The sequence below is a fragment of the Mobula hypostoma genome, chromosome 25, assembly GCF_963921235.1.
Source record: "Mobula hypostoma chromosome 25, sMobHyp1.1, whole genome shotgun sequence".
Taxonomy (NCBI): Eukaryota; Metazoa; Chordata; class Chondrichthyes; order Myliobatiformes; family Myliobatidae; genus Mobula; species Mobula hypostoma.
In genome coordinates, this window is record NC_086121.1 from 21274689 (window position 1) to 21288133 (window position 13445).

The following is a 13445-nucleotide window of genomic DNA, read 5'->3' on the forward strand; positions in this document are numbered from 1 at the left end:
TAGGACTGAGAAAAGGATTCACCCACCTTCTAAGTTAAAAAAAAATCCCTTCATCCTAATCTTGAATAGTTCCTCTTATTTAAGGACTAACAGCTATTTTCAAACAGTTTAAACATGAACATCCTTCCCATATGTATCTCACCTAATCCTCAATCTACTTTTTTATTTTTACTGTACATAAAATATATTCAGTAATAGAAATGTATAATTTAAGATTTAGTGGAGCCCTTTGAAGTTATTTTGGAGTCCAAGACTATTCTGTAAGTAGCAAGCATGCAGTACATGCTTTATGATCAACTCATCATGGAGCACATACATTGTGGTTCTGTCTCAGTCCTGCTCACCTGATCTGCATCATCTAGCAGTCAAATATCCATTTTATCCACCAAGAGAGTTTTTCATCGTCATCCTAGTAGCGGTGTACATTCCGCCTCAGGCACTGAGCAATGTAATCAGCAAACATAAAACTGTGCACTTTGATGCCTTTCCTATCATTGTAGGAGATTTCAAATAAGCCAGCTTGAAGAAGTCTCTGACCACCAACATATCACCTGTGGAGCTGGAGGAGCCAACACACCTAACTGCTGTTAGACCACCATAAAGAACACACCGTGCCATCCCATGTTCACACTTTGGGAAGCCCCACCACCTGGCTCTTGTACGCCTCCTCATCAGATGGTGATGAGGAGGCATATAGAAGTGAGAGAAATCAGTTAGCCGAGTGGTGTGGCAGCAACAACCTTGCACTCATCATCAGTAAGATAAAGGAATTGGTTGAGGATTTCAGGAAGGGGAAGTCGAGGGATCAGAAGTGGTAAGGTTGAGCAGTTTCAAATTCCTGAGTGTCAACATCTCTGGGGATAAATCCTGGGCCCAACATATACGGTGGCATGATAGCATAGTGGTTAGCACAACACTTAACAATGCAGGTGGTCTGTGTTCAATTTCTGCTGCTGCCTATAAGGAGTTTGTACATTCTCCCTGTGACCACATGGGTTTCCTCCGGATGCTTCAGTTTCCTCCCAAAGTCCAAAGTCGTACTGGTTGGTAAGTTAATTGGTCATTGTAAACTGTCAGCTCCATCATGGGCAGTAGCCTCCCCAGCAAAAAGGGCACCTTCAAAAGGCGATGCCTCCATCACCCAAAACATACCCTCTTCTTATTGCTGCCTTCAAGGAGAGAGTTCAGGATCCTGAAGACACACTCAATGTTTCAGGAACAACTTTCCCTCTGCCATTCAATTTCTGAATGGACAATGAATCCATGAATATTATCTTAGTATTTTCCCCTCTCCTACACTACTTATTTAATTAATATTTATTTTTATACAGTATATACTTACTGTAACGTATAGTCTTTTATTATTATGTATTGCAAAATACTGCTGCTGCAAAACCACTGATTTCACGACATATGCCAGTGTTACTAAACCTGCTTAATTTTGATTTTGACTTGACAAATTCCAGAGCCATTTCCACAGCTGTCTGATTTGTCAGGAAAGCGGAACCTTTGTTCAGTGTTTGGCGCTGGGGGAAGGGTTAGAGCATTAAACCGGAAGTGCAGGAATTTCTGCGGGGGTAAGTTTTAAGTCTGTGGTGCTTCAAGGTTCTCGGTCACATTTGTTTTAAAGGTCGGTCTGAGGGTCGTACCGTTCGTTAACTTTATCCCCTCTCCGTAAATGTCCAGTATGAGGAAATACCACAGATCGAGTGTCACCAGGCATTGGTGGATGGTGTTTCGAGATACTGCTGCTTACCCCGGAGTATCCCTGTACCTTCCTCTGTTCCCCTAGCAGTTACTTTCTGACAGAGCTCGGAATACAATTTATATTTGAAATATTGGTGTTAGGCATGTAAAGCACAAGGCTTGCATATCGGTACCAACTGAGTGTAACTGGAGAAGTCGTTGGTGTTTTGGTTGTCTTGTGTGTGAAGATTTTGCAGACATTAGTGGTGGCATCTTAGTACTTTAAGAAGCTTGATGTAGATAGCTGTGTTACCAAAGTATGTAAAGATGCAACAATCCGTGCTGCCAAGTAGATCCGTACGAAATAGAAGCAGAATTAGGCCATTCGGCCCATTGAGGCTGTTCCGCCATTACATCATGGTTGATTTATTTTCCCTTTCAACTTCATTCTCTTGCCTCCTCCTTGTAACTTTTGATGTCTCCACAGCCGTCTATGGCAACGAATTCCAAAGATTCACCACCCACTGACTCAAGAAATTCCTCCTCATTCTTGTCATAAAGGGATGCCATTCTATTCTGAGACTGCGGTCTTTGATCCTAGATTCTCCCACTTATGGAAACATCCTCTCCACGTCAACTTTATCTCGGCATTTCAATAGGTCAGCAGCATTGTGCAAGGTTACAGATATGGATATGGGAATATATTTTATCCTCGGATGGCTAAAAGACATGTTTGAAAGGTGATGGTGAATTTCTTCATTGATGTAAAGTTGGATTGAGTGGTGACTTTTTTAGGGCTTTCATTGTTGAATGGTAGTGTTGTTTGGGAGGAGAAGAGGCTGGTAGAAACTTTTGATTTAATGGAAGCCAGATGTGAAGCCTTTTTTCTCCTAGGCTTTAGTCAATGTGTTCCTGTTGGACTTGAATTCTACTGACTGAACATGTTTATTTTTAGTAATGATTAAAATTGGGGGATTTAAGTTCAAAGTAAATTTATTATCGATATACAACCCTGACATTTATTTTCTTGTGGGCATTTTCAAAAATTGACTGTATTAGAATCAATGAAAGAACCCGCACCAGCCTGGCGAACAACCAGTGTGCAAAAGGCAACAAACTGCACATATAAAATGAAAGAAAAAAAATAATAAAAATAAATAAACAATAAATATTGAGAATATGAGTTGAAGACACTTTGAAAGTGAGTCCATAGGTTGTGGGAACAGTTCAGTGATTGGGCAAGTGAAATCATCCCCTCTGGTTCAACCGCCTGATGGGTGAGGGGTAATAACTGTTTCTGAACCTGGTAGTGTGAGCCCTGAGGCTCCCGTACCTCCTTCCTGATGGCAGCAGCGAGAAGAGAGCACAACCTAGACAGTGGTGTTCTTTGATGACGGATGCTGCTTTCCTGCGACAACGCCTGTGTAGATGTGATCATTTGGTGGGGAGAGCTTTACCCATGATGGACTGGGCTATATGCACCACTTTTTGTGGAAATTTTCATTCAGGGCGTTGGTGTTTCCATACCAGGCTGACATGTGGCCTGTCAATATACTCTCCTCCACACATCTACAGAAGTTTGTCAAAGTTTTGTATGTCATGCTGAATCTTTGCAATTTCCTAAGGAAGTAGAGGTGCTGCCATGCTTTCTTTGTAATTGCTGACAGGTCCTCCGAAATGATAACACCAGGGAATTTAAAGTTGCTGACCCTCTCCATCTCTGATCCTCTGAGGGTTGGGCCGGTTCAGTTTACTTCTCTGTGAGGTTTACTTGTCCCTGTGCTGAACTGAGGCCTGCAACTTACGGGCTACTCGATCGGCTGCTGGCCTTGTGTCTGTGGGCTGAATTTCACGAAACTTCAAATCTGAATACTATTTGCTTAATTTTATTGTCTGCACGATTTGTTTTTTTCTCTCTCTCCACACATTGGGTGTTCGACAGTTTTTTTGTAATGGGTTCTATTGGGTTTCTTTGTTTTGTGGCTGCCTGTAAGGAGACAAATCTCTAGGTTGTGTGTAGTATACATCCTTTGAACTTTGTTGTAACAGTGATCATGATTCCGGAATGGAGGAAACATGGTTTTCGCAGTTTCCATTTATCTTGTAGATTTAACTCCAAGAAGCTTGTTGGAATTGGATTGTGGCAAAAAAAGGGTCGAAAAATTACTGAACCAATTATTTAGTGTTACTTGACACCAATCTGCATTAAAACTGAGTCTGTTGTGGATTAATGCATTTGCAATGGAGACTCAGGCAGCTACATTTGAGAAGGATGCACAGTCACTTTCTGTTGATGGAGTAAAATGACATGATTAGTGGCCAGAGTTGCTTCCTGGATTTCTCTTGTAATTGATGGAGCAGCTCCACAGCAGTTAAGGAGGACAATGGTAGACAGTAGGAGCTCTCCTTCCATAGCTGTGGCAATCTGAGTTATCTTAGTCTTCCTTTCATCACCCCAAACCTACTATCCACCTTAACCTCACAAGAAAATAGGAAAACCACCCTGCCTCACTATTCAATGTAATCTATGTTGGCTCTTCAAAAACCTGATTGCTCCCTTGATCTGCATCACTGCATCACCTGCTTAAACCCTACTCTGCCTTTTGGATTTTAAGATTTGTTGGAATTATAAATACAATCCTGTTTTTTAGGTTGAACTGAAGATTTTAATCATTTGCTTCTGAATGAATGACCATAATGATTCTGTCAAGATTGTCTTTGCAACTTGCAAAAGTACACAGATTTCCAGGTAAGCTGAAGTTTCACAGGATGAGATAATTTGGAACTCATGCGGCAGAGAGGGCCTCAAGATGGCTGTGGCTCAAAAGAGGGGAGCCATGGAGTCATAAGTAGCTAGCCATCTGGACACAAGCTCGGGTCTGATCAGCCCCGGCTGGGTCACCTGGAGGAGGTTGTATGATGTTGAAAGACCTGAAACACCCGATGATTCCAGGAACATCACTCAAGATGTGTCCAGAAGCATCAATAGATGTATGTACACAGTGGAACTCAAAAGAACCACATAATGATTGTGGTAAAACAAAGAACTGAAATAAAAACAGAAAATCCAAGAAATATTCACAGTTTGGATAGTAAATACAGAGAGGGGAAAAGTTAATGACCTCTGCTCAGAATTCTGATATCTCCATTTGATACTTTTCTACTGAAAAAAATCTTGGTGTTGTGCTCTCTGGAAAAAGGCAAGATAAGTTCAAAAGTCAATAGGTTATGTTGCAAGTCTGGGTAGGCCACATCTGGAGTTCTGCAAAAGTTCTGGTTGCCCCACTATTGGAAGGATTTGAGGCTTTGGAGAGAGTGCAGAAGAGGTTTACCAGATGTTGCCTCGATTAGAGGACATATGCTATCGTGAGAGACTGGGCAAACTTGGGTTGTTTTCTTTGGAGCGGCAGAGGCTGAGGGTTGATCTGACAGAGGTTTACAAGATTATGAGAGGCACAGACAGAGTAGACAGGGAGTATCTTTTGTCCTAGGGTAGAAATGTCTAATACCAGAGGGCATGCATTGAAAATGAGAGGGAGTAGGTTCAAAGGGATTGTAAGGGGTAAGTTTTTTTTAACTCAGAGTGGTGGGTGCCTGGAATGTGCTGCCTGATGTGGTGGTAGGGGCAAATACATGAGAGGCTTTTGAGTTAGGCACATGGATGTGAGGAAGGTGGAGGGTTATGGACATTGTCAGAGGGATTAGTTTTTTAGGGTTTTTGATTTACTCTTTTGCTGGTTTGGCACAACACTGTGGGCTGAAGGGCCTGTGCTGTACTCTTCATTGTATCTGTGTATCTAAAACCAAATAAAATAACTGAGTGGAAAAATTTTATGAACCTGGTAGACTGTCATTAAAACTGATAGCTAGTGTGACGGTGGATCCGGTAGGGGATTAGAAAATTAACATCAAGAAAGGCATTCAAAGTTAGTGGTTGGCAAAATTTATGGAGTAGAAATGCAGAATGGAAAAAGAAGTACAGGACACAAGGGTCACAAATTAGTGGAAAAACAAGCTGCATAAAGTACAAAAATAATCTTGGAAAAGGGAATTGGAGACAATAAGAATATATTCACTTGAAAATGTAAAAAATAAAGGAGAAAAGACAAGGGAATGGAATTAACTGAATCATACTTTCAACTTAAAATGAGCCCCAAAAGATTTTGTAAACATAAGTTGCAATGGTGTAGATAGAGATGGTTGAACCCAATGATCACAGAGATCATTAAACAGAGATTGTAGTGAAGGCACCTTCACTAAAGAAAAGGATATTGTCAGTGTGGCAGCCAAAGTGGTACTGAAAAGGATGAGAATAAAGAGAAGGTTTTAAAAAAAAACATTCATCAAAGTAGCAATGTCACTTGGTTCTGGTACTGAGGGAATTCCTGGATGTAAAATGCAGTAACTGGCCACACTCCTTCAGTTTTCCTTGGATCTGCAGCAATGCTGAAGCACTGGAGAATGCTGATGTTGATTTTAATATGGAAGGTGAGAAGTTTAAGGGGAACATGAGGGGAAACTTCTTCACTCAGAGTTGTGAGAGTGTGGAACGAGCTGCCAGTGCAAGTGGTGCGTGCGAGCATGAGCTCGATTTCAATGTTTAAGAGAAGTTTGGATAGGTTCATGGATGGTAGGGCTATGAAGGGCTATGGTCCCAGGGCAGGTTGAAGGGAGTAGGCAGATTAAGTGGTTCGGTACGAACTAGATTGGGCCTACGTCTATGCTGTACTTTTCTATGACTCTATGGGGGATGAAGTAGGCAGCTGCGAGTTAGGTGAGGAAACCCCTAAAAGCTATAATCATGTCAAAGAATATCAAGTAAAGTAATAGAGGGAGGGAGGAGCACAGTGTGGCTCGTTTGTCTCAGGGTGTTTGCGGAAGTGATGCACAAAAGAGCCAGAAACAAATGAAGGATATGTAGTGTGTTGTGGTCTGAAATGCACTGAAAGGATAGAGGAACTGGATTTGGAGAAAAACTTGAAATAGGGGGAAAACAAAGAACAAGGCTAGAGGAGTAGAATTAAGGTATTAATTTAAGCTTGATGAGCCATGACCTCCTTCCTTGCTATAGTATTCACAACAGGAATTCACAAATCTTATCTTATTGATTGTTACAAGAATACTGTCTAGTTTATTTCATTTAATGAATTAATTTATATATTTATTCATTCATTTATTTAGAGATACAGTGCGAAACAGGCCCTTCTGGCCCAGCAACCTGCCTGTTTAACCCTAGTCTAATCGGAGGACAATTTACAATGACCAGTTAACCTACTAACCTCTTTAGAATGTGGGAGGAAACCAGAGCACCCAGAGGAAACCCACGCCCTCGTGGTGTCGACATACAAACTCCTTACAGACGGCGTCGGAGTTGAACTCTGAACTCCGACGCACCAAGCTGCGATAGCTAACTACACCACCGTAGTGCCCCTATTATAACGGCGACTATATTTTAAAAGATACAACTCACTGAAACGAGCTTTGCGATTTATTAAAATCACAAAAGTCGCTATAGAAATGCAATTTTTTTTCCCCTTCCTTGTATCTCACACTCTAACCCTGAAAGGGGTTTCCATAACTTCACATTCAACCTACCTGGGAGTTACACTCAACACAGTTTCCCCCATTAACTCCTTTTATTCCATTCTCCTTAGTTTTTATTTTTAATCCCCTTAGATGCCTCGACTGTTCTGGATTCTAATGACTCTTGCGGGCGGTGGATGAAGACGTGTCATTCACTCGTTATTGTCCCAGATAGCAAGTTTCTAGAGAGTTGTCATCCAGGCAAGTGGACGGTGCTCTGTCAAATCCCTGACTGGAGTTGTATACTTTGCAGATGATAGAAGAGCTAAAGGGTGTCAGGAGATGAGTAATTCACTATATAACCCCCAGTTTATGGCCATGGAATTAATGTGGCTGGACAGGCTGAGTTTTCAGTGAAAGTTCTGGAGTTGGTTACCGTAACTTTGCCCTTTGAGATCCTGTCTGCAATTGATAACCATTAGGCAGCAATCACATGAGACCTCCAGTCAACATTTGAAATGAAAAGTGACCTGCTGAAGTTTACACCAGACATTAGATGTTGTGATCTCAGAATTTTGATACATGTATTCTGATGAGATCAGGTTCTGTGCTGCAGTGCATTTGTAATTTTTTTTGTCCTTCCTGCAATTTGTCTCCGGCAAGAATGGAGTCATAGAAAAATACAGTACAGAAACAGGTCTTTCGGCCCATCTAATCCATACCAGACCATTTAAACTGCCTTGTCCCATTGACCTGCACCCGGACCATGGCCCTCCACACTCCTGCCATCCATGTTCCTATTCGGACTTGTCTTAAACGTTGAAATTGTGCTCGCGTGCACCACTTGTGCTGGCAGCTCGTTCCGCACTCTCATGATCCCTCTGAGTGAAGAAGTTTCCCCTCATGTACTGCTTAAACTTTTCACCTTTCACCCTTAACCCATGACCTCCAGTTGTAGTTCCACCCAACCTCAGTGGAAAAAGCCTGCTTGCATTTACCCTATCTAGTAATTTAGTATACCACTATCAAATCTCCCCTCAATCTTCTAAGTTCCAAGGAATAAAGTCCTAACCTATTCAATTTTTCCTTGTAGGCATTTAAGATTTTGGAAACAGAAAATGCTAGAAACGTTCAGGAAGTCAGGCAGCATATAAGACCCTAAGACATAGTAGCAGAATTAAGCCATTTGGCCCTTCGAGTCTGCTCTGCCATTTAATCATGGCTGATCCTTTTTTCCCTCCTCAGCCCCACTCCCTAGACTTCTCCCCATAACCTTTGATGCCATCTCCAATCAAGAACCTATCAAGCTCTGCCTTAAATACACCCAACGACCTGGCCTCCACAGCTGCCTGTGGTAATAAATTCACCACCCTCTGGCTAAAGAAATTTCTCCACATCTGTTTTAAATGGATACTCCTCGCTCCTGAGGCTGTGCCCTCTTGTCCTAGACTCCTCCACCATGGGAAATGTCCTTTCCACATCTACTCTGTCTAGGCCTTTCAACATTAGAAAGGTTTCTATGAGATCCGCCCCCCCCCCCCGCCCCGAAGGAAGGAGAAACTAATTTCAGGTGTACAACTGTTCATTAGAACTGAGAAAGAGAGAGTTGCATTTACTTAAGCAAGGGTGGATAGGACAAAAGGAATATCTCTGTTAGGCTGAGGTCACAGTTGTCACGGTGATAAATTGTAGATAGATAGAGAGAAAATAATAAAGAGACAAGTGAAGAGAGAGGCAGGTTAGAGCTGTAAGAAATATCCAGCATATCAGGCAGTTTCTGTGTAGAGAGAGAAACTAAGTCAGCAATTTAGATGGATGAGCTTCAGCAGAAATAGTCAGTTCTAATACAAAGAGAAAGTGAATTATTTGGAATTGTTGAATACAATGTTGAGCTCTAAGTGTTGTAACGTACTCAAGAAGAAAGTGAGATGCTGTTTTTAAGCTTACATTAGGCCTTCAGAAAATCTCTTGCACTCGACTGCTGAGCTCCTCAAGCAGATTCCAGCATCTGCATTCTCTTAAGTCTCCATGTCTTACATTAGGCCTTGTTGCAGCATTACCAGAAGAAGTAGACAGCGAGGGATTGAGAAATACAATAACACACAGCACAAAGCTCAGGGTCACTTAGGTGGACTGAACAAAGGTACTTAAACAAATTTACTTTGTGATAAAGGGTCTTCAAGCTGAAACATTAACTCATTTTTCCTCTCTTCAGATGGTGCCACGTTTACTGAGTGTTTCATGCATTTTCTGTTTTTTTTTTAATTACAGATCTGCTGATCTGACGTTTTTAATTTTCATTTACTGTAAGAGGGTAATACATGTTTTAAAGAATTGCGTTAATGGTCATGACTAAATCAATCGGGTCAATACTTACCTTTTCAAGTCCTATGATATTATTTCAGCTCCGTATAAGTCATTGAATACTGCAGCTATGAGAAAAATGTTTACATTATCCAACAGTTTGCAAATATTTAACTTCTGCAATGTAGATAATAAATCTTTCAACTGACAGAGTGCAGTAACAGAATCATCGAAAAATTCTACCGGCTGTTCCCTTGCTTTTTAGGGTAGTGAAAGACCATTTCTTCCCCAAGACAGTGTTGCTGTACACTTAAATGGTGTTATGTGAAAATACAATAGGGTGCTATACTTGCTGTTCAAAATGATTTTGCATAAATGCTACATTATTGATCCATTTTCTGAACCCAAACATGGCAAAGGGACTCACAATTTATTTTAAGTTATTTAAGGCACAGGGTCAGGCCATTTTGTTTAACCTTGCATTGAGGTTAATCAATGCAAGGTGATAAGTTCCCCATTTGAAGGTTTTCCAAATAGCCAGCATCTTGGTGTGAATAATGATTTGTCTAAAAAGAAGAAAATAATTTTAATTCTGTTTGTATGAGAGTTTTTAGTTTTCATTTTTATTGCTCTTACAGTGTTGCGTTTTTCCTTGGACGGAGAGAAGGACAAAGGCAACATTGGAAGAGGAATAAAAAGAACAAAAACACATTGTTGACCTTTATTTATTTATTGAGATACAGCGCGGAATAGGCCCTTCGAGCCACGTTGCCCAGCAATCCCCCGATTCAGTCCTTGCCTTATCATTTTACAATGACCAATTAACCTACTAACCGGTGGTCTTTGGACTGTGGGAGGAAACCAGAGCACCCGAAGGAAAATCACAGGGCAATGGGGAGAACGTACAAACTCCTTACAGGCAGTGTTGGGAATTGAACCCGTGTCACCTGTACTGTAAAGTATGCTCACCACTACGCTACCGTGCTGACCTTGGTCAACCCTACAAAAAGGCGCAGTGGAGAATTCCTCAGAGTTTCTTTCCTTTTCCCTGGTGTCCTTTATATTGTCATAATTTCTCTAAATATTAAAACCAGGACTTGAAAGGTCTCATCGTTCAGTTCAGTGCTATTACAAAAAACTCTAGGTTGAATTAGTTTTTGGATTTAATAGACTTCATATTTCATTTTTTAGGAACGCAGGCTCTTTTTGGCTCTGTTCTTCGACAATGTAGTACATTATCCAAAGATTGTTATACATCTCCAAGACAAAACAAGTTGAAACCACAGCGTTGGTTTGTACTAGATCGTGAGCTGGAGGAGCTCCTGATTCCAAGGAAATTGTCCATTAGCCCTTCAGAAAGTTGGCTAACAATTAAATACTGGGTACCCAGTTTGGACCTAAACCATGGACAAGGTATTGGTATAGGTTTAGGGAATCCTTCGATGTATAACTGCCCTCCAGTGGAGGGATCCCAACTTTTTGAAGAGGATGGAGCAGCAATAAACTACAAAATAGACAAAATCGAATGTAAAAATGTATTGAAGATTCGCAGGCGAAAGATGAACAGGCACAAGTACAAGAAGTTGCTAAAACGTACAAAGTTTTTGCGTAGACGGGTCAAGGAGGGCCGTAGAAAACGGCGGCAGGTAAGAAAGCGTAATAGTAGCAGCACATATTTTTAAATGTTTGAAGTTTATCTACAAGCCCTGGGGTGAAGTGAGAATTCAAGTTTGTTTAATGTCATTTCCAGTTCGCAAATGTAAAGGAGAAAAAATAATTGTTACTCTGGATCTGATGCAGCTCAAACCAAACTGCAATAAGATAAAGAATGCAAGAATAATAAAACACAATAAATATAAATACGTAAGATAGCTTATGTACAGAGATTGGTTGTATGACCATAAAGTGACTCTAGGCACAGGAGTGTCTGTACATAAAGTGACTGACAAGAAACCATAAAATAGTGGCGGTGGGAGGTGTGGAGAGGTGGGTTAGTGGGTGGTTGTGGTGATCAGTCTTACTGCTTGGGGAAGGTAACTGTTCTTTGAGTCTGGTGGTCTTGGCGTAGATGCCACGTAGCCTCCTCCCTGATAAACAGTCTATGAGCAGGGTGCACGGGATGCTTCATGATATTACAGACCTTCTGCCGGCACTTTTCTTTATATACATTCTACGTGGCAGGTAGGATGGTGTTGGTGATGAGTGGGTTGTTTTGACAACCTATTGTGGAGTCTTCCTGTTGGCAACAGTGTGGTTCCACTTCAACTGGTTAAATATTTTTAAAAATAGCAGATAATGCCTTAACCCGCAGCCTCATCACTCACTGTTCTGTGCCTCTTTCACAGGGATAGTAATTAATTAATGCACCAGTAGCTCAACAAATGATAATTGTTCATGAGCAAAGCAGAGTTGTGACAGGATCTTGAGTGGATGTTTCTGTTCAGAGACAATAGGGTTCACAGCACCACTCCGCCCAGTGTATATGGTGTCTGTTAATGGTCATTTGTCATGGATTAACAGCTGAAAGTGTAGATGATAAATGATTCTTCACTCTCATTGCCACTGTTTCCTAGGGTTATTTATACCTCCTGCCTGATGTCAGCTATTTTAGTCCAGGCTAGTGCTTGAACTTCTAATTCCTGTCCTGCTGTCACAGCTCAGTGTGAAACAGTCTTGTATTTACTCAATAACTGCAATTTCCTTACTGAGAGGCTCTCCTGGCCCTTCAAGCTGCACTGCCCAGCAACCCTTGTTTTAATCCTCACCTAATGACAGGACAATTTATAATGACTAATTAATCTGCCAACCTACCGTTTTTGGACTGTGGGAGGAAACCCATGCAGTCACGGGGGAGAACATACAAACTCATCACAGACAGTGGTGGGAATTGAACCCAGGTTGCCTGTACTGTAAAGCGTTGTGCTAAACACTCTGCTACTGTGCTGTCCCAATGCACACAGTATGTTTCTATGGAATAAGTTGGTATTTTTTTAAGCAAACACATTTGTGTTGTGTCCAAGATGTACTGTCATACAAAAATAAAAGTTGGAGGCAGTTTCAGTTATCAAGACCAGCTCTTATAATTGCCAGGCATAGTTAAAGAGTGAATATGCCTCTTATTAACTTAATCTTCTTGTATTTTTGTAGGTAAAGTTTGAAAGGGATTTGAAGCAAATCTGGAAAAAAGCTGGTCTGAAGAAACCACCTGAGGGGTGGCAGGCACCAAAAATATATGTTAAACGATACCACGGAAAATCTGAGTGACGCAGGGAACAAAACAGCTACATTCTTTATGGAGTGGAGTGAAGCCATTTGGAATCCAGTTCTAGAATTAAAATCAAATTATTTGTATCACATTTGTGTTTTCATATAAGACAGGATACATATCATTGTTAAGTTAAACATTGAACTAAGTTCATTCTTGACCTCAATAAGTTGATGTCTGCATTGTAACAGCTTACTTTTTGGATGGGAGCTTCAACATAGTCAAGTATCACAGACTGATCCACAACAATAATATTAAACAAAATTTGACACCAATCCATGCAAGTAGAAATTGGAGCAGCTTGGACAAATTGCTAGGTAACTTAAAGAGAAGGGAAAAACTTCAGATGTAACACTCACAAAACATTGGAGGAATTCAGCAGGTCAGGCAGAATCTATGGAGACGAATAAACAGTCAACGTTTTGGGCCGAGACCCTTCGTGAAGACTGGAAAAGAAGGGGGAAGACGCCAGAATAAGATGGTGGGAGGAGGGGGAAGATTACAAGCTAGAAGGTATAAGGTAAAGCCAGGTTGGCGAGGGGGGGGGGTGGGGGGAGAAAATAAGAAGCAGGGAGGTGATGGGTAAAAAAGGTAAAGAGCTTGAGAAGGAGGATTCTGATAGGAGAGGAGAGTGGACTGTGGGAGAAGGAGAAAGAGGGGCACCAGG

General features: G+C 41.2%; 1 protein-coding gene across 2 annotated transcripts; it reads left to right on the forward strand.

The window, feature by feature from the left end:
- Positions 1-1517: 1517 nt before the first annotated feature.
- aurkaip1 (aurora kinase A interacting protein 1) lies at positions 1518-13153 on the forward strand. 2 transcript variants are annotated; one of them, XM_063033479.1, is made up of 4 exons: positions 1518-1577; positions 4338-4435; positions 10705-11159; positions 12661-13152. In XM_063033479.1, the coding sequence occupies exons 2-4, from the start codon at positions 4375-4377 to the stop codon at positions 12775-12777; spliced, it is 633 nt and encodes a 210-aa protein (XP_062889549.1). In that variant the 5' UTR covers positions 1518-1577; positions 4338-4374; the 3' UTR covers positions 12778-13152. The 2 variants fall into 2 exon arrangements, with proteins under 2 accessions (XP_062889549.1, XP_062889550.1); XM_063033480.1 differs by lacking the exon at positions 1518-1577 and adding an exon at positions 1611-1630 and having other exon boundaries at positions 12661-13153.
- Positions 13154-13445: the final 292 nt, after the last annotated feature.

Excerpts from the sequence above, each read along its gene's own strand:
- aurkaip1 (XM_063033479.1), top strand. The coding sequence starts at position 4,375 with ATGACCATAATGATTCTGTCAAGATTGTCTTTGCAACTTGCAAAAGTA. Across the intron at positions 4,436-10,704 it reads AAAAGTACACAGATTTCCAG|GAACGCAGGCTCTTTTTGGC; the intron begins GTAAGCTGAAGT and ends TTCATTTTTTAG. Across the intron at positions 11,160-12,660 it reads GCCGTAGAAAACGGCGGCAG|GTAAAGTTTGAAAGGGATTT; the intron begins GTAAGAAAGCGT and ends GTATTTTTGTAG.